The sequence below is a fragment of the Poecilia mexicana genome, unplaced genomic scaffold, assembly GCF_051168715.1.
Source record: "Poecilia mexicana isolate PSO_F unplaced genomic scaffold, ASM5116871v1 scaffold_15, whole genome shotgun sequence".
In the NCBI taxonomy this organism is placed as follows: domain Eukaryota; kingdom Metazoa; phylum Chordata; class Actinopteri; order Cyprinodontiformes; family Poeciliidae; genus Poecilia; species Poecilia mexicana.
Window position 1 is genome coordinate 24,591,005 of NW_028263384.1, and position 24,115 is coordinate 24,615,119.

General features: G+C 39.4%; 1 protein-coding gene across 2 annotated transcripts; it reads right to left on the reverse strand.

Moving 5' to 3' along the window:
- Window positions 1-429: 429 nt before the first annotated feature.
- heatr5b (HEAT repeat containing 5B) lies at window positions 430-24,028 on the reverse strand. Of its 2 annotated transcripts, none has more exons than XM_088013003.1 (36): window positions 23,921-24,028; window positions 21,924-22,077; window positions 21,634-21,845; window positions 20,992-21,100; window positions 20,749-20,898; window positions 19,784-19,955; window positions 19,543-19,700; window positions 19,051-19,300; window positions 16,327-16,482; window positions 15,993-16,243; window positions 15,800-15,911; window positions 15,561-15,713; window positions 15,305-15,404; window positions 15,118-15,227; window positions 14,865-15,028; window positions 14,531-14,706; window positions 14,297-14,402; window positions 14,032-14,222; window positions 13,126-13,285; window positions 12,844-13,033; window positions 11,004-11,173; window positions 10,770-10,917; window positions 10,166-10,345; window positions 9,821-10,072; window positions 8,400-8,581; window positions 8,231-8,299; window positions 7,942-8,121; window positions 7,623-7,863; window positions 6,938-7,174; window positions 6,703-6,830; window positions 5,810-5,954; window positions 5,452-5,724; window positions 5,152-5,376; window positions 4,045-4,196; window positions 3,227-3,440; window positions 430-1,494 (listed from the first exon to the last, which is right to left on the reverse strand). In XM_088013003.1, exons 2-36 carry the CDS (start codon window positions 22,047-22,049, stop codon window positions 1,187-1,189), a joined length of 6,150 nt encoding a protein of 2,049 aa, XP_087869129.1. In that variant the 5' UTR covers window positions 22,050-22,077; window positions 23,921-24,028; the 3' UTR covers window positions 430-1,186. The 2 variants fall into 2 exon arrangements, with proteins under 2 accessions (XP_087869129.1, XP_014837542.2); XM_014982056.2 differs by having other exon boundaries at window positions 19,006-19,300.
- Between the last annotated feature and the right edge of the window lie 87 nt (window positions 24,029-24,115).

Consider the following 24,115-nt stretch of genomic DNA (forward strand, 5'->3'; position numbering starts at 1 on the left):
GAAAAAAAATGTAATACAGATATCCAAGCCTACTGAGAAGCATTCAGAATTTTGTATGTGGTGTGGGATTTAGGTAATCAAAGCCCAGTTTGTTTTATTTAAATAATCATCTTTGCATAGTTTGTCAGCAGAAGGAAGCATGAAATGCTCTTAAATTTGTTGATAGAAGCCTGTGTTGACTTTGGACTTAATAAAACACAGTGGAGCAACATCAGTAGAAGACATGGCTTTCTCTCTGACTGTGGAAACATCATGCTTGACCTTAACTAACATGGATTCCGTGTCTCTTCATTCTTCCTCCTGATTCTAGTATATTTTTTATTATATTTCTTTACAATTCAGCTAATTATTTTCTGGACTGTTGCACTTCTAGCTTTTCATAACAATAATAATAATAATGTGAAGTCGATCAAATTTAAGAAACAGAAATGAGTGAAAGAAACTTTATTCAAACTTCCCAAAAATGATAAAGTTGTTTAAGCCGTTAATGTTTACATGATAACTAGCAGTAAATAATAAAGAGGGTTAAAATTCCTTCATGGGCAAAACAATTAATGCAATTTGAAACAAAAACATTAAAATGTCAAAATATCCCCAACACCTATTATTAGAAAAGAAATACAGCATTTGAAGAAATTCTGCAAAATCTCAAATCTGGCTCAATAAAGTGATATATATTCTCATTTTGTTCTATCGTTTCCAGGATTCCACAACTAAGAGTAAAAAACAATAATTAAAACATAACTGATGGAAATCAGCAGACCTGAATGTGACATACTGCACAAATTTATCAAATTCATAAAATTATAATTTGTGAGAAAACATAACTATCAAATTGTGGTGAAAATCGCTAAAGAGAAACAACATGGCTGAACCTAAGCCTTTAAATGGGGGTTAAATGATATTAATCACAGGGGAAAAAGTCAAGTCTGGAAGTGATACATTCATCAAATAAAAACTTGAGATGTTAAAGCAAGCTCTCTAAAGTGAACATTCAAAGGTTTCTTTGATGCTATTTACAAATTACTAAGGATACTTTAACACAAAGATGAGATGAAGAATAAATAAATACATTTAGCAAACTGTAATGAATAACAGATACGGTAGGTAGGACATTGTCATCAGGGAAAATACAAAGACAGACAGCATAAACTCTTTTGAGAGGGTAGAGTACATCTTGATGTGTTCAGAAGAAGCTTGTCTTGAGTTTAATAGTCGGCGCAGCCTGCACAGTAGGCTGAGCTTGCCTTGCTGCCGCTTTGGCTTTGCTGCTCGCCTGGTTAGCTCGAATAGCAGACTCAAGACGCGTCTTAAGCTCAGGTGCTGCACCGATTACGGTCTTGAAGGCAGCTGGATACAGAGGCCCAATTCTCATTAAGTTCTGAAGGGCAAAATCGTGCAGGTTTTTAGAGACTTGAGGAGCGGAGGAGATCGCATTCTCATCCAACAGGTAAGAGATGAGAGTAGGAACAAGAAGAGCCAACAGCTGCACTCCTGTTAAACAAGCAAAGACACATGCATCAAACATTAACAACAATAAGCAGAGATGACTTAGAATTAAAAACCCGTTTAATAAGGCGCAAAGTACGCAACCTTAGACTGTCAAGTTGGCCCAAGTACGTATTCTGTGTTCATTGATGATTACTTTGGTTTGCAAATTTTTTACATTTTTCAGGTGCCAACGTCTTTGCCTAATTTTGAAAGTTAAATTACATGGAGTGTGTTGCACAACAGTTTCACTGACGGTATAACCTTCTGAAAGACCCAGCGATGACCCCTTTATGGTCTTCTGGCAGAATGCATCAGATTTTTAGTAACATTCTCATACTTAAAAGAGTTCATGATGTCATTCATTCTAACAAGATTTTCAAGCGCTTAGAAAGATTAAAACAGGCCCACAGCACCACAGATCCTCCATTTTACAGAATAGATTTCACCTCCTTTTACCATGTGTCACGATATGCTTTGTTAGCAGATATGGGCATGGTGTCTTGTCTTCTTATTGTTTAAACAGACCATTGTTAAACATTTCCCACACTCACTGTTCAGGGTATGATTCAACATCAACTTGCTCGTTGTCATCAGTGACAAATTGAAACATGAGTCTGAATGTAAAAGGAGGACACTTCCTGAAGTGATGTCAGTAAATGACCATGTGAATGTGTTCAGTGCTGGTCAGTGATGAGACAGAAAATTCGGTACAGCTCCCAGCTTGTGTGTGGAAGTTACAACAACTTTGAATTTTATGATGAAAGGTCAGATTTTCTTCAAAAGACTTATAGAGGGTCGTAAAGACCTGCAATAAGGTCTTGTAGTCAGGGGGCAGGGCTTGGATGATGTCAGCATTTGACTATTGAGTTTTGTTAGGGACCTACTAAGGACCAATCAAAACATGTTTTGTGCCTCTGTGATTTTCCTTCTAGGAGTAATAAAAATGTTTATTTTTTTGATGTGTAGTCTAAGTTTGAGGTCAGGCCACACCCCCTTCAACATGCACAAAAAGTCAGGATTTTTTTAACTTTACATCCTCTGAAATTGAAACTCACTAATTTCAAGCTGATCGATCAAAATCCTAAGACGAATTTGATCAAATGCAGAGACTATACAGAGCTAAAACGGGGTCAAAATCGGTCAAAATTGCAATTTCTATTCAATATGGCAAACTTACTATTTGTTGTAAAGCAACAACAAAAGCACAAAAGTTTTCTGTGGATCTTGGGAAGTTCTACAATTGTACCATATTTCATAGTTCTATAATAAAGTAAGATAAATGTAGAAAGTGTTTTCGAAGTTGTCAGGTGTCACTGTTGAGGTTTTTCTCTTGCAACTTTTGCAAAAGGCAAATTAGGTAAATTTTACGCACGGCTAAGCACTGTAAAAATTTGGTGAGTTTTAGAATTGTTAGATTTCCAAAAAGCCACTTCATTTGCTGGAAGAGAACAAAATGTTCATAATAATCAATAGATAAAAAACTTTGAGAACTGAATGTACAGTATGATGATTGTTATATCAAAATCAATAATAAAACTGACAGTAAACCGGTGCCTGGATTCTAAATTTAATCTGATGCTTCTAATGCATTAATGCTCTACAGCACACAGTCAGAAGCACTAGGCTTAATTCTTTAGCAGACATACTGTAGCTTAAGCTAAATGATTTAATAAAAAAAAATATGTACATGCTACATAGGGTACTTGAGAGGTCCACTACGTAAAGTTATACTCACTGTTCTTCTCTTCGCCCATGCTGACCAGATTCTCTAGGACCCTGATTCCCTCCTGCACAGCCTGCAGCTCAGCAGCAGTTCCCGGCCGACTGCGTTCCACCGCCTTTAGCTTCTCCACCATGAGTGGAGCTAGGGCGTGGATGTAAGGAGTGGACAAAGCTCGGTTGGAGTGTTGAAACACTGACAGAAGTAGCTGGTAACACCGGGCCTGAACCTGTGGCAACCAGAGTTAATTTTTTCACTAATGACTAATACGATTCCTTCCAAAAGTTCAAGTTTTGCTAGAATAGAGAAACAACTTATGTTTTATTGTAATTTTACATGATAGACAAAAATAAAAGTGTGAATAATTGGAGAACAGAAGGAACATGATTTTAATTGTTTACAAATAAAAATCCAAAAAGTGTGATATATATATATATATTTTTCATTTATTCCTCTTTAGTCGTTTAATCTAATAAAGTGCCACAAAATTTCTTCAGAAGTCAAGTAACAAGCAAATGGAGTCCACCTGTATGTAATTTAATCTAAATAGAGCTGTCCTGTACAGGGTCAAATATTTAATTAAGAACATGCAAACCACCAGCCTGATAAGTTCAGTTGAGCATAGCAAGCATGTCAGGAATGAAGTCATGGAGAGGTTTAAAACAGGGTTAGGTAATAAAAACCAAGATCTGAAAATCTCAAAATGCACTTTTCAATACATCCTCCATACTTTCTAAATTTTTATTTTTATTTATAACTCCCTTAAGAGCTCAAATTTGTGTTTGTACTGTGACAAAATGCAAGACATAGTTTATGTGCATTTCGTTGCTTACCCAGGGATCACTTGAGTTGAGGGCATTTCGGAAGCGGTCCATGCAGCCTTTCTGCAGGACGATCACTCCCACCAGCTCACTACTGGCTGACAGCAGGAAGAGAGTTATCGCTGTCAACATGCTGACCTCATCCATGTCAGGTCTGGACTCATCTATAAAGACAAAACCACAAGGTAAAATTTTCACAATAATTAGAGTTCATGTTGTCTCATGATCAGAAAACTTACGTTTTAGGAATGCAAACAATTAATTAACTTACAATTAATTGTCGATTAATGGTTTATTGGATTAAAATTAGCTCCAGCTGATCAACTTATAATATCTGCTTAGACCTGTTAGTGTTGTAGTTTGGACGCCATATAGCAGAGGACACTGCTGGTCAGCCAGTTAATACAGAAATAAAGATGGCGGGGCAACACTCGAATGGACAAAAGAAATAGTCCAAAAAGAGTCCGGTGTGGAAAGCAAATTGTACTTTATTTGGTTCTGTTTTGAAATAAATACTCAACAAACTCCTTAATAGCAGTCAAACAGAGCAGTATCAACTTCTCCTTTAAGAATGAATGAGGTGCTAGAAATGGAGAGCATAACAGAGAGAAATTGTAACATAATCCCAATAAGTTGGTTGATTTTGAGGGCTGTTGTGAGTTAAGCTGCAATTCATGGAGCGAAGTTTTAACATTCCTTCAAGAGAAACCACAGAGGGTACTTCTGTATGAATAGCTCTCTAAGTGTTTCACATATTTGTTCTTCACATCTTTTATTTTTCTTTAAGCAACCTAATATGTTCCTGTTTTGTTATATTTTATAAATATGTTTAAGTTTAATCATGCGAGAAAACCACAATTTTATAATAGTATATATTTAATATAGCTGACACAAAATAATGCTAAAATGTTAAGGTTTTTGAAAATTCAGTTTATTATGAAAAAGTTAGCCTTTAATGTCATAGACAGACAGACAGCACTCTTGATACAAGAGAAAATTTAGTTTTTTAAGTACATGCCTCCTTATGAGCACATTGTTAGTTGATTGATAAGATCAATTAACTTTAGATTAACTCAATCAATAACTTCCATCCCTAGTACATTTATGTGTTTGCTTTACCTGGATGAGAGTATTCAAGCACAGACGCCAGACTGCTCCTGACCAGGGTGGTCCACTGAGTCTGAATGCTCTCCTCCCGGGCCAATGGTGAGGTGATGATGGTCTTAATGCCCTGCAGAGCGGCTGATACAGGTACAGGCACAGAGTTGTCAGCAGTTTTAATTGCAGTTTCTTTCAGGACCCCAGTGATTAGGAAAAGCACTGTAGGAAGAATGGTTGTTGCTCCTGACAAGGCAAAAACACCAATAAGTTAGAATGAACTTCCTGGATGCATTTGTGCCTGTTGTCTTCAGGTCTCACCAGCAGGAGAGCACAGCGAAGGCAATTCGGCCAGGATGGAGACCGTGTTTGCGACCAGCCGTGCGCTTTCGTCTGGTAGTCTCTGAGGCCTCAGAGGGGCATGGCTGGGTGACTCCTTCACTCGGGAATTAAGCTGCGGTATGTGGCGCACCAGGATGAACACAAGCAGCTCCATGGCTGCGTATACTAGAGACTTGCCAGGTACGAGCTCTCCTGTGTCCCCGCCTTCTCCTAGGCCGGTCAGAGAATCTTTTTCACCTTCATCTTCTTTGCCTGATCAAAAAAAAAAAAAAAAAATTCAGTTACCTAAATTAAACCCCAGAAATACTTGGCTTGGCTCTAGTGCAGTATTCCTGACCTCTGTTGGCTCTTTGTTGTTGTAGGTGGTCCACTGCAGCTCTAATGGTCTCCTGCACCACCGTTGTGACCTGAAGCTGGACTGCAGGAGGATCCCGCGTCAGCAGCAGTCTGTGTAGCACATTCAGGAGCTCCACTGCCAGCAGCTACATAAGAGGTGAGGGAACGGTTCATCAGAAATGCCCGGGTGAAATGCAAAAGAAGTAAATTAGTTCATCTGACTTACTCGATCCACTGAGCTTCATAAAGAGCTACTAAAAACATCCATTTGTATTCAGCCTGTAATACCCAAAAATAGAATCCAGGCCAACAACAGTAAAGCTGGAGGATCTGGAGCATATGTCAAACTCAAGGCCCATCTGTATACTAAGAAGACGTGGCACAAGTCAAAAGCCGTTGGCATTTTCCACAAACTTAGGCATTAAAGTTGATTTTGATTGATGACGACATATTCTCCCCATTCAAGTTAGGCTGCAAACAAGGACAGACTCTACCCTGTACTTGTACAAACCCCAAAATACTTGCAGCTGGAGGTGCAGTGAAAGGTGGTTTCTAAATGTGTTTTCTCAGATGGGTTTGTTGACATGAATGCATGCCACATTTTTTTCAGATTTTTATTTCTAAAAACCTTTAAAGTCAATTTCCCCATTTTCCCTCCATCTCACAACTAAGCCCTACTCAATTTTGGTCTATTTAAAATCTCTGCAAAAATACAGATAAGTTTGTGGTCTCATATGTATTTATATGCTCCAAAAAAAATTATTTTGAATTTAAGAAGAAAAAATATATTGTTAATTCAGTCGAATAAAAAAAATATTATGCCTTAGCTAAATAGACTATATGCAACGCCTCTGATTTTATTTCAACACATTAATATATATAATTTTTCCGTACCTGGTCCTCTGCCATATGTGTCTTAGCACAAGGAGTTTCTAGCAGCGTCGACAGAGCCTGCAAGCAGGACATTACGTGTTCGATGGGCTCCTCGGGCCGCGGGAAGCACAGGAACTCTATGCTGACACCTGAGTGACAGAACATGGAAATCTTCTACTAACAGTTCACATTTCTGTTCACTTTTTTTCCCCTAACATCTTCAAGCTGAATGTGAAAAACAGAAGTGACTCCTTACCCAGCATGAGATGCATTCTGTCTTTAACCGACTCCTCCAGCGTCTTTGCTGAGGAAGAGCTTCCCTGAAGAGCATTGGGAACTTTGGAAGGAGTTGATGAGAGATCCTCTTGATTATCATTAACTTCAAACCCGTTGCTGTTCAACCACAGGGCCACAGCATGCAGCACAGGGGCCCAAGAGCCGCGGTAGTGGAGTCTCGCTGTATCTATCGTCTCTGGGGTGTAAAACGCTCCGCCTATGAAGATACACACATCCAATGGAAACTATTTGTTTGGACAACTAAATTTATCACAAAACCAACACAGTTAGTGCATTTTGTCCAGCTGTGACAGTAATATGTTAATATGTCTTCTTTAATCTTTTGGAACCTAAATGGAGATTTCTCTTTTGTAGAGAAATATTTTACATTGAAAAGCCTAACTGGGGACTTGGTTAAAAAGTGATAGTTAATTTGTAGCACTAAATATAAGTTAGTCCTAATCAAATGAACAAAAATATCAGAACAAAAAAAAAATGTAATCAAAATGGATAGTTGACAATATTTCAAGGTGCTTTGCATCCACCTATTATAGAAATCTGGTTTTAAAAACCTCATTATTAGCCAATTAAACAAAATCTCACCAGTTTAAGTATAACATTGAACATTTCAGATGAATTTTTATGGTAAATAATCAGTTGTGTACCGTCAGGTGGGAGCTGACTTGAGAACTCAGCAGGCAGAGTGAGCAGCGCGTAGTCTCGCAGCATGGCCAGCCAGAGTCGGCTCAGCGAAGGCAGCTCCGGCTGCACTAAGGTAATGAGGCTGTCCGGAGGAAGCACATCTGCACCCAGGTCATCCTCGTCTTCATCCTCATCTCCCCTTCTAATCGGCTTGGCAGGTTTAGCTTCTGCCTCCTTCTTGATTTTCATTGCCACCACGTACACCTGACCAAGACAAAGCAGCGAGCAAGATCAGATTGAGTTCAGTGGAAAAATGAGAAATTCTGTCATGATGAAGCTCACCTCGGCCCAGGCCTTTAGCACGGCCAGCTTCTCCATGGTGGTGGCACTCTCACTGTACAGCTGACTGGAGGAGCTCTTCCCAGACTGCACCTTGTCCAGCGAGGAGACCAGCAGGTTGTGGACTCGCCGCAGGTCATTGAGGTCGCTGACTACACCACTACCAATCCACGTACTGCACACCTGTAGACAAACACTGGGGTCAAACAGATCTCGAAAAGTCTCCCTGTTAGGGTGTGTTTACAGTACAAAGTATTAAAAATGAATACAAAAGATAAATATTGTGTCTCACCTGGCATGCCTTCGCTGTTATATCAGATGGTGTATCAGGAGAAAAAGCAGGTCTGAGGGCAGCGCCAACCTAAGTGCACACAATTTGCATACAAAGTCACGTTTTTCCTCATTTCCCTTTTTTCTCTAACTTCACTGACTGAGAACTTCTGGATACATTTCTAACTCACATTGGCCTGGTACTGCTCCAAAATAACATGCCCCGGAAACTCAGGCTCTGGTACGGATGCAAACTTTTTAATTATGTCTTCCAGGGCCTGCAGACCAGCCATCCTCAGCTGGTTGCTGTGGTCGGTGGCTGCCATGAAGGCCATGCGGATCAGGTCAGACAGATGGAGCACCAACAGATCTCCTGAATGGACACAGATGCAGGAAGAAACAACAACCTTTGTGAATAATAAAAACCAATTCATAAATGATCAATGCAGGGGGAAGTGAGCTGTCACTATCAACAAAGAAAAATATTTTTGCTTCCTCCGTGGGAGCAAAAATAATGTTTGCTCCCACAGAGGTGCATTTTTCATACAATTACAGTGGCTTGCAAAATTTTTTAATTTTACACATATTCTCAAATTTTAACTACAGATTTGAATGTGTTTTATTAGAGCAACCCACTCATTATTAGCTGGAAGGAAAATAGTAGATGGTTTACAAATAAAAATCTAAGAGTGGTGTGCATTTGTATTCTGCACATGAAACACCCAGATGCAGTCTTGATTTAATCAAATCAATCAGACAGTAGGGAAACCATCCTGAGATATCCCCTTTGTAGAGCAGACTTTCCTGGCACATGTAGGCAACAAAAAATAAATTACTTAAATTAATTATCTGAGTGCCTCTGAGGCAGCAGATGTCCTCTGGGTTCTTGTGATGCCAGAAGAGAGCAGGAATCTATCTACTGTTATTTCTGCGTTCATGTGCTTTACAAGAATTTAGCACTACAATGTCCTGACTCCTGTCGTATCTATGATTTCACCTTCTAGCAGCCTAAAGACTCTGTGTCAAGATATTTAAGGTGAGACATCAACAAAAAGACTCACAGCTGTAGTAGTAAGGAAAGATGATTCTATAAAGTATTTCCATACCATATTTCCATACCAGCATGCCATAATTTTTGTTAGTTTTTTTTAAATTATACATATTTTTTCTTCTAGTTCACAATTATGCATTCATTTGGTTTGGTCTGTCTCACCATAATACAAAGACATTAGTGGCTGTAACAAGGCAAACCATGAGGAAAATACAGGGTGTGAATACTTTTCCAAGTCTTTGTATTCCATAAATATCCCTCCGTTATCAACGTATCTTACTTGTTTTAGAGAAGCTAACATAAATACAGGCTCCTCCACCTATTACAGTGGAAAAACTCTCCCGGTTCTGCTTATGCTTACTCATCTCTGCCATGCTCAGTCTTTATTCAAAACACACATGGATCAGCTATTTTCCACAACCTAGATCTCCCCAGAGGCAAAACCTTTTACTTGTCTCTTGGGGGGCAAGTAAAAGTACTGTTTTGCCTGAGTAGGTACTCGGGCAAAACAACAACAAAAAAAAACTGGTAGTATAAACAAGCAAGGTGGAAGAATGGTACCTTTGGGGTTCTTTGCTTGTGCAGAGCGAGCAGTTGCCAGGTCGAAGTGCGCCTTGTCTGCATTCTCGCATAGCAGGATGATACGGCACAAGCAGTCGGCGGCAAACACCCGCGTCACCCAGCGCGGCGCCACAGAGGGCTTGGACTTGTCATCGTCACCCAGGCCTGTGAACATGGTGTCGTCGTCCATCTCGTCTTTTTTCTCAGAGTCCTCCTCCTTTTCCACCTCAAATGCCACAGCTCCCCCCACATCTGAAAGGGGAGACAGGCGTTTTTATGACACAATTCAAAAGACACAGATTAGTTGTTTTTTTTTATTTTTTTATTATTAATCTGGGAACTTGCCCGTTGTTGCAGCGAGGACGTCTTTGCAGAGTTTGAGCCAATGAGAAAGCTTCTCCACAGCGAGAGATGACAGCATGTGCCCCAGGGTGTCATGGATGTCAGAACACAACTTCCTGTCCGTCTCTCGATCCAGCATGCCGAACAGAACGCCTTCCAACCCGGTTTCTGTTATATTTAGATCTGAACCACACACCAGGATAACACCATAAGAGTTAGCATCTCAGTGAGCCAATGTTACCAAACAGAACACTGCAAAAACACAAACTTTTACCAAGTATTTCTGGTCTACTCTCTCGTGCAAATAACTTAGTGCACCAGAAATAAAACAAAACTAACTTGCAAATAGCTTTTCAGAAAGAAAAGATCTTGTTCAACTCAATAACTCCTTAATATTGGTGAAAAAGAACTAGTTATAAGTGAAATAATCTGCCAGTGTAATATGTTTTCATCAATATTAAGGAATTATTGACTTGAAATAAGCTAATATATTTTACTGAAAATTTACTTGTGTCTTATTTCAAATGTACTAAGATATTTGCAGTAGAAACTTTAGCAAAAGTACTGGACAAGATTTTGTGTTTTTGCATTGAATTATCCAACTCACTGATTGCTGTGTTGTCCTTGCCATCTCCTGCTTTCTTCGCCAGACTCATGGCGTACTCGCACACCTCTGCAGCCTCCCGCTGGGCGAGCTGTCTAAGGCACGCTACTGCAGCACGACGCAGCAATAAGTGAGAACTGCACAAGTGCACCTACAGGAATCCCAGAGCACAGTCAGAAATCCCAACTTAAATCAGCGCAGTCTGTACTCTTCTGCGGTGCGAAACGTGTGTCTTACACAGAGGCAGGGCACCAGGCTGGACAGGTTCACGTGTCGAGGAGCAAACATGTGCAGCTGCTGCAAACAAGAGATGGCAGCTGCCTGGACCAGGGAGTCAGAGTGATCCTGCATGATGGCACAACCAACCAGGCAGGACGAGCGGATGGTGGAAATAGTTGCTCCATTTCCTGGAGAAACAAATTAATTAGAAAACCAGAAGGAAGCTGTTTTTAACAATCAGATGACGCAGACAACTGGAGATGACGGCAGAAGGACTAATAAAAATCTTTATATCTTAGATCAATCAAAGTTCCCTGGATTAGTTCATTTTTTATGTTGATGAATACCGGAGTGGGTCAGTTTGATCCCACCTGGGGGCGTTGTGAACCTCCTTTATTAACTGAGAGTAACTCTGTGTGTTCCGCACATTTGCTAATGTTGGAAAAAACAAAACAAAAACAGTTTTATGACTCAAATAAATAACAACCAAAAGAGGATCACATTGAGATTTTCTGGCTTGATCAGAGGTAATAGTCTGTTATATTTCACATAGTTTTTAAGAGACGTTTATGCAGTTAAATTATATATAGCTTGATAATTTGTATGATAATTTGTATGACTAGAACTAATGAAAAAAATGAAACTACACAAAGCAATATCACATACAATAAACTAATATACAAAGGCAAAAGCACATGGGTATGGATCTAAAGGCATCAAGTGGAAGAATTGGAAACACATGGGCATAATAGGAGGGTACAAAGGAGAAAGGGGCAAATTGCGCCATAAAACATTCTACAAACTCTTAAATCAGCCACATTTATTGATGTTAAAGTGTTTATTTTTTATGATAACTGGCACACTTTTAATTAAAACCATGGTTTAACATAGCAGACCCAAATCTTTATCGACCCTGCAGTGGATCAGCTTTTCTTTGCCATGCAACAGACCTTAGAAACTCTCTCTGCATCAGTCCTTGATCTAACAATGTTGTTTATCCAGGTACAGGAGATAAAAGAGAAGTGAGTAAAAACACCCAATAAAAGCTATTTATTTTTAAAAGGTGAGTTTAGAATACTGGCATACATAGGTTTAAAATTTTTGTTACTGCCACCTGCTGGCAAAATATAGCTTTTGACCCAAATACACACTGCAAAAACCCAAAATCTTACCAAGTATTTTTGGTTTTGATTTTTAGTACACTTGAAATAAAACAAAACTAACTTTTCAGCAAGATGTTGGAGCTTGTTCCTACATCTTGATATTGATGAAAATTGCTAGTTGTAAGTGAAATAATCTAAAGATATTACATATTTAGATTGATATCTAAAGATATCAATCTTTAGATATCAAAGATCGACATCTGTGATATCAATCAAAGATGTAATTTTTCCCATTATAACTCATGAGAAAAATGTCTTGTTCCACTGACAGATTATTTCACTTATAATCTGAAATAATTATTTCACATTATAAGCAAAATAATACTCTCACTGATCATGTTATATTTCATTTATAACATGAGGAAAATGTGTTGATATAAGTGAAATAAAGTGTCAGTGGAACTAGTACTGTTTCAGCAACATTAAGGAATTTATTACTTAAAACAAGCTCTTATATCTTGCTGAAAAGTTACTTGTAAGTTAGTTTTGTTTTATTTCAAGTAGACCAGTGGTTCCCAAGCTTTTTCTCCTGGACCCCCCAGTGGTTTCCAACAACATTGGTAGCCTACAGGCTACTTGTTAAGCTTAAGTTGATGTATTGATATTAGCTAGCTAGTCATCTTTTAGCTAACTTTACCTGCATCCAACAACAATTGTTTTATCACAGAAAATACAGCGCAATTAACCAGACTTACCTTGTAATTCTGGTCCAACAGTGGTGATCAGAGCTCCCAAGCAGTGGCCCAAACACTGGTGGACCTCTGTGTGAGACGGCGGCACGGTAAGGAGCAGTGTGAGCACCAGGGAGAGCGTGGGCTCCACGTAACCTCGGTACATTGGCCCGCTGGAATCCACAATCAGAGCCAGAGAGTGCAGAGACCAGGTCTGATGAAAGAAGAGGAAATAAGCCAAATTTCTGATTTTGAAAACAAACATTTTATATGCCAATATCAAAATCCTCTCCTCCTGTGTAATACCTGAACTTCGTGAGAAGATCCATCCTGAGCGAGAGCCAACAGGATGCTGACGCTGGTCTTCAAGTGCTGCCCTGAGCCAATCCCTCCGACATACCGATGAAGACAGCCGAGAGCCAATGAATGGCCCGTTCTTGACACCACATCACGAGCCGACTTCAGCCTTCAGTCACAACAAAAAGACAAGAACAAAATTATTTTTTTCTCATCAACTAATTTCTAGCCAAGTTATTGATTAATGAGTTAATCATAAGTAAATATAGTCAATCTAAAAAAAAATACATTTTAAATACAGGAGCCTCTTAGGTAGGAAAATAAAAATATAAAATATGTGATTTGTTCATAATTCCCCACGAACAGAGATGTTCATACTGTCTGGTTACTTTTGAAGGAAAGTAAAAGCTTTGCTGCATGAAGTGCATTAACTCAAGATAAACCTTCAACGTGTTTCTTTCCATCATATTATGACTTTTCTCCGCTATCCCCTCTGCTTTTCTGTCATCACAAACTCTCATTTGTAGCACATCAGTAATTTTTGAATGAGAGGTTGATATTCTTCTGCCATGCAGCTCGACTGAGCTTAAGTGAAACTTAAGGAGCTTGTCGAGTATATATGTATAACAGAACCACATAAAGTGCATTTTGCATCCCAAACCGGACAATGTTTGGATTGATTCTCTTTCCTGTTCTGGTATGGACCCACCATCTTTGTTTCCGTATCAACTGGTTCCACTTAAGGATGACCAGTGGTACCGCACTACAACACTGACAGAAGGTTTAAGTGGACATTATTAGTTCATCAGTTTGAGCTAATTTGAATCTTTTCAACCATTAATCAACAATTAATCATTAGTGGCTTCATTTTTTGCATATTTATTTAATACTTAAAAATATCCACAATATTCTTACTTGTCAAAGCTGGTCTGTGCCATTCTGGCGATGAACGTGGCCTCTCCCACCACCTGAGCCATCCTGCCCAAAGCCTCTCCAGCAGCACAACGTAAAATGGGATTAGGATTGTCCAGAGCTCCCATCACCAGGGCCAGAGCCGACTTGCGCACCTCCTCTGGGCCCAAAGTGCTCTTGTTCTCAGCCAAACCCTTCAATGAGTACCAGATTTTAACGACAGTACCGATAGTGATGTTTTAAGAGGACATATGGGCTGTTTCCTTACCTTCAGAGCACTAAGCACTGCAGTAAAGATGTTCAGCTGGACCGCCTGCTGTCGAACTCCTTTGGCCTGCTTTATACACTCTGCAAAGTGGTCTAGCATCTGCAGCCTGAATTAAACCAATAAAAACAATAACAAAAAGTTAAATAGTAAGAGAGTCAAGACCAAGAGCCCTCCATATAGTTTTCCTATTTTAACCAATTTACAAATATATAACATGACAGTTTTACTACTCACCTGTGTTTGAAGGAGACGTGAGGGAAAACCACGCCAAACAGAGCGACGGAAGCGTCAATGACGGACACACCCAGAGGCAGAGGCCCAGGGATGGCCTCGCCGACGGGAACACGCAGGTAGATGGACGAGGGGTCGTGCTCCAGAGCGCCGCTGCCAGAGGCGCTGTTGGGCTGCAGCTTCAGACAAAAAGAGTTACAATAGCATTAAAAAACAGCACTACAGGCTGCAATTTTATTTTTAAGCTATATCGCCGAGCCATAGAAAAAGTGTATTTATACTTTTCCAAGTCAATAAAAGGGATTTTGGAGGAATGTCAGAAGTAATCTGAACTAACTTGATCCTCAATGGACTTGTGGTCAGTTTCCTGCAGCCAGGAGCCCATGAGCACACTGTCATCATAGTGACACAAAGAGCGCAACAGCGAGGTGGTGGTGTTGGCGGAGTTGTCAGTCAAAGTGAACTCTGCCACCAGTTCCCTCAGAAGCGCATTGAAGTTGCCTGCAAATAGATTACAAACTTTAAAACAGCTCCTTACAAAAAGACATCTGCAACATTTGCACAGAATAATTTAAAAGCAACAGTTTTACCTTCATATGTCTTAGGAGGCAGGAGGGCCAAGATGTCGTACAACCTGAGTCTCACCATTGCTGCACTTGCTTTTAAATGAGCTCCATGGACTTTAGTGATGGCAGGGACCCTGAAAAACAACAAATAATCGTCACCATGTGTCTCTGCCTTCAACATCTTCAACTGGTGAAGAAATTTCACACTCACTGTGACATCATGGTCATTGCGCATTCAATGGGAGTCATGAGTCTACGGATTACGTCTTCAGTGAGAAGCTCGGGACAGTGCGCCACAAAGCTGCGCATGGCTGCAGAAAAAAGAGACAAACACGTCAAAGATAAGGATGGTTTAATACCTAATAGTCTGGTAGACTCTATCTGAAAGGGGACCAAAAGTCTAAATAAACCCTAAGAAAGCTGAGTTAATGGAGAAGGCTGAAAGCCTACAGAGGAGAGGTTTTTACCACACAGCGCTCCGGCCCGGCCCTCCAGAGTGACCTGCCAGGTGAAGGAGTCTCCTCTGGCCTTTTCAGCCTCCAGCTCCTTCTGCGAGCGTGGAAACACGTTCCTCCACAGCAGCAGCATTTTGGGAAGGTGGTAGCGGACGAGTGAGGAACCTGTAAATGTATTTAAACACAGATACGAGGCGTTTGGGAGGAGAAACTGCAGGCAAACAGCTGAAAGATTTTTTTAGGAGACTCACCTAAAGTCATGAGGGCCCCGAGTAGGAGCCATCCAGCCTGCGTGCGCTGCAGGGACAGCCGGCTGTTCTGAGCCGCTGTACGCAGAAGGTCCTCGGCGATGCTCACCACCAGCTACAGATCAAGCAATAATTTAGCTTCGTATTTAAAGACACTTGAGGTGGTTAAAAGTGAGAGAAATGAAACTTTTCACACCTTGCCCTTGGAGTGAGGAATACCCAGCGGACACTGGTGTACACCTCCCAGCAGAGCGGCCATTGCGAAGCTGTAGCCGCTCACGGCCTCTGGAGAACTCTTCAGGTTGTTGATTCTCTCAGCGCAGCGGTCCAGCAGCGGAGACAGCTGATAGGGCAGAGCCACAGCCACACAGCGCAGACACCACGCGGCCGCCAGACGTGCTGCCATGCTCGGGTGCAGCAGCACCGAGGTTACAGTTTCCAGAAGCCCTGTAACGTGAATACTTGGCGTAAATCCTCACTCCGAAGTCACAGAACAAGAGTTGGATTTCATGTTGATGTGTGCTTCTTACCAATCGAAGGCTCCTGGATGAGCGGAGAAGCCGTGGCACTCAAGCTCTGGACCAAACTGCCTAGCTCTTTCAGGGCGCATACCATGACATGCTGACTGGCAGAGACGTCCGCTGCTCCTGCCTTGTTCTCCCCACTGATGTCGTTCACTACTGCCTCTAAAAGAACACCACAGGAAACAAAACAAACAAGCAATTCAAGTTTGTTGCTTACTCTTAACTGTTAAAAATTATTAAAACTGTTAAAAATTCATAAAAAGATCATTTTCTTCAGAATGTGTGCAGCATTGATGGATGTAGTGGCTTAAAATCAAAAACAATTTGAAAGTTTTTGATTTATTAAAGATAATCATAATCATCGTATCATAACTGGACAAAAAAAACTCCTTAAAACTATTAATTGACCACTACACACTGCTGTCACACATTCATCAATTAGGCTCTTAAATCATTTGGCTGAAACATTGAACCCAGAAATATTTGGACACTGACACATTTTATTGTCGGATGCATTTAAAGTTACTAAGATTAAAATGCATTTTAGCAACACAAAAATATTTAAGTTGAAGGAGCGGGCCAAATATGGAATAAAGCAGAATGTTGGTCTTAATTTTAAAATAATCATATAAATATTAGAGGGTGTAGAAAATACAAATTTAGAGGAAAGAAAAAAAAATCAGAAAAACTTCTTTGTTGAATGAACAAATGCAAACATAACAAATCTAAATCTACCAGAAGTAGTTATAATTTGATCTTTTCAAGAAAGTCGGCATATATAAAAATGCTTATCATCTCGGTCTAACTGTTAGTATTTTTTTATTATTCTAATAGTTACATAAACTACGCCTTAATACATCATAGATTCTGATGTATTATATAGACACTCTATCAATATAGAAGAAAGATAGAGAAAGTTTTTTCACTAGCAATGTTTATTGGTCTAACTATCTTGGATGAAAGTTTAATGATCTCTAATGGTTATGAGTGCTCACAAGAAAACCACGTCAGTCAATTCAAGCATTCAGCATGCTGAGGTGAGTCAATCTTCACCAGTGTAAACTTAGTCTTGATAGTAAAGCGCCATCCATTCATTTTGTTAAGCTGTTTGTGTATACACGGTCATTTTCAATAAATTAGAGTATTATTGAAAAGATATTTCAGTAACTCAATTAATTAAATGAAACCTCATATATATTAAAAACAAAATGATACCTTGAAGCCCATTTACAACTAATGGAAACATCACATTTAAGATTTGATATTTCGTCATAGCAATAAAAAATATTTTAATACAGAAAACTTGGTTTACCGAAGAGTATGTTTAATATTTGAAAGGCTTTAATTTTCAAAAGATACTCTTAATCCAGCAAACGCGCCTAATTTGAACACATTTTCTAATTTCTTGAATGTGATCACAGCTCATGTTGAACTGATGGATAACTTTAAAATTGTTTTGTTTTCACTCATTTTAAATTCTGGTTGAGCAGGAAATAATGAATTTTATTGGGATAGTTTATACGATTGAATTTTGTTAATATTTTATTATCTATTGTTGCTTTTATATTACAATTGTTTGATCATTTAGTCATTATTATTATTAAAGTATTTTTAAATTACATTTTATTTTATTATAACCTGCTTTATTTTTATATTAAACCAACTGTGGTGTCATTGTCCAAATATAAAGATGATTGTGTCACAGTTTGGAGTTCTGAGGATTTCTGTCATAGAAATATGAAATATATATAAAAACTGTTGTACCATGAAATACATAAACAAAAGCACAGTGGTCATTTTAGGTACCTAGAAATCATCTGAGCTCCAAACAGACAACAGTCAGGAGAGATCACGCAAAGATTAAAAACAGTCTCAAGGGTCAGATTTAAAGCTGCTTCTTGATCTGTGGCAGAAACCCACCAGGCTTCAGATTTCATTGTTTTATTTTCCAATTAGCCACAAACACTTATCAATTTTTTTGTTTTAAGGAGTTTCACAGATCAAACTGACTGGAAAGGCTTGAGCAACAAGTATAAAGTGAACAACAAAGAGCCCAGAATCACATCTGGAGGAAAACTAACAGTGAACTTAATTTTTTGAAGTTGTGTTATCAACAACAGCATGATGTCCTACAAGAGGTTGCACAGCAAATCAGAGTAAGAATCATCCTTTTGAATGAGATAATGGTGATGTAAAAAGACACTGATGTGATGCTGTGTAAGGGAGAATGGAAACTGTCTGGCAGTGTACTTGCAAACCTAATTATGCCTTGCTGTAAATTTAGAGGCACATGCAGTTTTTTTTTGCTGATCTAAGCCAGATGTTTACAGTTGGAAGATGTTATTTGCTCCTTAGGGATTATAAAGCAAAACCAGAGCATAAACTGGCAGACAAAAAGCCATGATGACTATGAAATAATGGAAGAATGAATAGTTGATGAGCTGTATAGCTGATGGATGATACTATTGACATTATGATGCTGCTTGTGGTTAAAAAGAGATGGAAAGGAGGAGGAGAAGGAGGAGAAAGAGGAGGGCCACCCTAAAGCAGAAAAGACAGAAAGCCAAACTAGAAAAAGGAGAGAAATGTAAAGCAAACTCTGTCCACCCAAAAACAAAACATGCAATGATTCTGGAAAGTGAATGCAGAAAGAATTAAACATGATAACGATGGATGAGTACTTACTCTGTAATGCTCTGAACCGTGATATTTCCCCCCCATCCTCCTTACCCACAGCCCTCATTTGTTTGCTGATGGCTTGGCAGATTTCTTTGCCGGCCGCAATCTGAGCTTTTTCTCCCAGCAACCCCCCCAAGGTGGCACGCAACATGAAGGACACACAGCGCCGCGAGTACACAGCTTCCACGTGTGTCTGGGTGGCCCGCGGGTGAGACACGAGGTCCAGAACGTGAGACAGGAATGTGGCAAAATTGCGCTCTAGCCACTGACCACCCAGTGTGGTCACAAAGACAACGTAAGCCTGAGGACAGAGAAGAGAACGACAAGTCAGTTGGACAAAAACCAGATTCTCACATATACAGGTCAATTTTTTCGTCTTTAGCTATTTTCAAAAGCATAAATATGAAAGTTTATTATTAATCTATGGAAGACAGTTCTGCAGCAATTAGGCTTTAATTGGGAACATGTGACCGTCTATGAGTGAGCGTGAATGGACGGATAGAACCATCTTAAATTTTTTCCCCTCTAAAAAATCCCTCCTACCTGTGTGACCCCGACTCGAACCTCCCTGCTGACCGACGCCCCCCCCTTCAGCATCTCCCCTCCGCTCTTCAGGAAGCCAGATCCTCCCCGTAGGAACCCGGTGGCCATCAGCTCCAGAACCTCGTCCAGTGTGGCACGCTTCACGTTCTGACGCATCACTGGGAGTCACAAAAAACCAGGTTGGAAACAACGAGTCTGCCAGTTGAACGTGTAGAGAGTACTGCTGATCCAGCTCAGGTACCTGCAGCTTGTTTGGGCATGAGCGCTGTCGCCATGACGGTTCCCAGCAGTTTGGCCACTGCCACCCGAACGCCATAGTTGGAGCCTTCCAAGGATTTAAAACACAAAGTGGCCACGTTCTCCAGTTCTGTCGTCCACATGAACACCGCCTCATTCTGCAGCTCCAGCAGGCACTGATCGGGCAAAAAGGAAAATGTAAGATTTTGTAAGTAAATATGTTTTCAGTTTGATTAGTCATTCAGAAACTCATCAATCTAATTTTAATTATGATCAGTGAATACACCAACATACTTAAGAGCCCTTACGACTTACACCACTATTCAATTTGAAAGTTGCTACAGAGAGAAGATTCAAAGTTTGCTTATTTAATCTTAAGAAAGGTGTTTAAAACTGAGATCAGAGGCATGTTCATTCAGCTTTTTAAATAAGTGCATTTTATTTCTGTGTAAAAAAAATGGCTTTATACGAGAATCGAGGCTAAGAAAATAAATTTTAAAGTTTTTGTACTGCAGAAATTTAAAATTTGTGTAATAACTGTAGGTACACAAATGTTGCACATAGATTGAAATAGTACAGCTTAGATTTGGTATTTTATAGTTTGTTGGCTGCTGGTTATATAGTCTCAAAGCTCCAAGAGGAAAGATCCCAATAGCTCTTATTTCTGTATTTAGCATTTAGCAGTTTGTTGGTAAACGAGACCAGATGTCATACATGATAGATTGTTTAGGAGTGATGTTGGTTTATGGGATGTACAGTTAATATGAAAGACCTCAAGAAATTACTGGGTCTTTTAAACAAGTTATACTATTAATTATCTAGTAGAGCCTGTTTTTGTAGCAAGAATTTAAATGTTAGATTAATGTTAGAATGAATTCTCATATAATTGTGGTTTAAACTATTCAGTTAGAATACAGCTATTAATCGTTTTCTTTAATCCCTTCATTGACGTGTTTTCCAGATACTAACCTTGGCTACCGCACAGCGGACGGCCATGGATCTGTCTGTGAGCAGAGAGCGGGCGTTCTTGTAGATGTCTCTGTGACATGAAGCTGCAGCTCCGCCCAGTCCACTCAGCACCTTCTGCAGGCTGAGAAGGATCTCTCCTCTGCCTTGGGACTACAGAAATTATTCAAATAAATAATACAGATATTACACAATGGTCCCCCAGTAAAGAACTAAGCTATGTCAAAAACAAAACGTCTCCGTTACCTCTGCACTCTTTAGAGCTTTCAGGAGATTATTAATGGTGTCTGGAAATGAGCTTCCCAACATCCGGCCCATCTTTTCATAAAATGCTCCAACACAAGCCACTGCAGCACTGTGAGACAAATACCAACCAAAACATTGCTATACGCAAGCAAAAGTCATCATGAAAACTCAGAATGATTAGAAAAACAGATATGATAAAGACAAACTTTCTTGTCAGAGTTAGGGTTAGTTTAATTTTTCTTCCACTTTAGAAGCTGCACTGCTTTGTATATGTCCATCACTTTAAATCCCATTACAAAAGATTAAAGTTTGTGGAGATATTGGGCTAAATGTGGAAAATAAACTTCATGTAAATAAAACAGAGGATTAAAATAAACTGAACCATTAAATCCTAATGTAGGATTAATATTCCATTAATGCGAGCAAGAAAACGATAACACCTGTTCCTCCTAACTTAATCCTCCCTTTTAAACACAAATTATCATACCGCAGACTAATGCATGGCTTAACTCCTAATACCCTTTGAGAGGGGTCAGCTGTATGTGCTTGAATTTTGAAAGCAATAATGAAAAAATAAGAAGTCCTTGTAAATGTCAAGAAGCTATTAATAAACTGTAAATATTACGAAATGCTGTGTCTTACAGTTTTGTTGGTAAGTACGCAGGTGTGTCATCCTTGCTTTTAATGATCTCGTTGCATTTATCCAGAGTCTGGAACACGGTGAAGGTATCGCCAATACTGTAGAGAGTAGCGAGGTTTTTAGCCAGCAGTTTTCTGGTTGGTGGTCCAGGGGCGCTGCTGATCAGTCCTGTTAACTGTTCCACCAGCTTCTTCTGCTTCTCCTTCACATCCACCTGCCATTCAAGCACATCATTAAAGTCACCTGCAAAGACAATTACTTAAAAAAAGCAATACCAACAATGAAAAATCACCTTATTTGCTGCCACAAGCACTTTATCCAGGAATCGAAGCCATTCGAAGATGAAGACTGGTCTCTTTGCTTCAGTGATCTGAGCCAGAGCATCCTCATTGAGCAGCAGACTGTGAGCCAGCTCCATGGTGAGGATCAGCACTGTTCACCCTCGTCTGCCAGAACGTGCACATTGTCAGCATAAAATGCCAATTTTCTGCCTGTTTGGTAATTTAGCTGTAATCTCATAAAATATAATGAAACAAAATAGAAAAGTCACATTATGCAACTTCCAGCTTCTTTTAATTGCTACCCTGTTAAGTCTTTCATATAAAGGCATTACTGATACCAAGGTAAACAGAAGTTTTAGCAAGTTACAATTCCAAAACCACCAAAATGATGAATGAGTTTAAAGTCCTCTCAGTGAAATGTCAGAGAAAAGCCCAGAGTGACTGGAGTTTCCTCCTGTTTTAAGGAGGAAAGCGTAAAGCAGCACTGCTCTCCTCCCACTTATTACTGTAAAAGGAGGACTCCTATATTTTACAGCGCTTTTTTTTTTTTTCCAGTTCCAAAACAAACATTGATGGTCATAGTGTGAAAATGAACAATTAAATATGGTAATGGCAGCATCATGCTGAAGGGAAGCCACCCAACTCTCTTTGTAAGATTTGAGCATCATGTCTGTTTAGCAGCAGAAAGTGTTGATTCTACATTATTACTACATTGTAATGACCACAAATGTTATAAATAAAATTATTATAATTTTATTTATAACATAAATAAAATTTACTGTACCCAGTAAAAACTGGGTTGACTATGGAACATTGAATAGAGTACTTGCCTTGCAATCAGAAAGTTGTGTGTTTCTTCTTACAACAGTCAATGTGCCCCTAGCAAAGGCCTTTAGCACAAAATTGCCAACCGGTCTGCATCAATCTGGGCGACTGGGTCAGTGTTTTAGGAATAGTTGCAGCTTTTCATTTTTTAAACAAAAGCAATTAAGATTATTTTTGCACTTTTTTTAGTTAGAAACCTTGGTGTAAATACAGTAATATCATAAAGCTGTGGTAGTTCTCATACTGACCCATGCCAACACTCCAGTATAACGTGACATCATCATCATCAACATTCAACGTTTTCCCATATTGCTTTTGTTTTGCTGATGTACTGCAGCCTTACTGTGTTTCTCTTTTCTTTTCGTTAAGGAGAACTCCTGACCCAGAGCTTCTCTCTTTTTCTCCTATGTCTGCTTCTGGCTCTCTCAACACCAAGCTGGTTGCAGCAGCTCCGTTTGAATCTGGTTCTGCTGGAGGTTCCTGTTAAAAGGGAGTGGTTTCTCTCCTCTGTTGCCACATGCATGCTTAGGATGAGGGATTGCTATGAAATAAGTGATTCAATGGAATCTGCTGGGCTTCCTTTGATGACTTTTTACAAATTGGATCATATAAAAACAAATTGGTTTTATATGATCCCCTGACTTTGAACTGCATTATAACTAGTTCAATTTTTGGATTGCACATGATTCTTGATGTGACTGCATCATGTTGTAATGAATTTAATTTGATTTAATTTAACTTGGACATGTATGTCCTAAACTAGATTTTTGTCTTATTAAACCTTGAGATTTACTTTGATTTTGCGTCATATAAACTGATCTGAACAGGCTATAAATAAAATAAGCCGGTTAAATGAGCTCAAAATGTCTATCATTTCTCGGACACTTAGCTTCATTTAAATGGCATATGTGCTTCATAAAAATAAAGCTTAGAAGCAGTAACACCTTATTATTTGGGCTGTTTTGTGTTTTGACAGCCGTTGACAGTTTTTAGCTGTTTGTAGCAGCCTCAACTAGCTAGCTGATTCCTAGGAGGAACAAGCTGAACTCCGGCGACACGGCGTTAACCGGGGCTTTTAGCCGTTTTCTGAAGTCTATCCCAACTCCCAAATGTCCTATGAAACACGACATTCTCAACAGCATCCTAAAATATAAGCTAAATATCGATAAAATACAAATACTACCTGTGTTTCGATGATCCAGGATGAATGACGACAAAATATCAGCGGCGTTGCAAACAAGTACTTCCGGTGGGAAACTATGCAAAGAACCAACATACCTGATACATATGCGCGCAATTGACAAAAAATATTTTAAAACTTTTGTTTTGTATTAAACTTTAATTCTGTATGGTGTGTATTGATACATTTTCTATAATT

What these genes read in the sequence shown, in the direction of transcription:
- heatr5b (XM_014982056.2), bottom strand. Translation starts at nt 22,049, where the DNA reads ATGGAGCTGGCTCACAGTCTGCTGCTCAATGAGGATGCTCTGGCTCAG. An exon ending in CCGGGCCGGAGCGCTGTGTG is followed by an intron (nt 15,405 to 15,560) that starts GTAAAAACCTCT and finishes TTTTTTCTGCAG; the next exon opens with CCATGCGCAGCTTTGTGGCG. An exon ending in GCTTGAATACTCTCATCCAG is followed by an intron (nt 4,197 to 5,151) that starts GTAAAGCAAACA and finishes TTGTCTTTATAG; the next exon opens with ATGAGTCCAGACCTGACATG.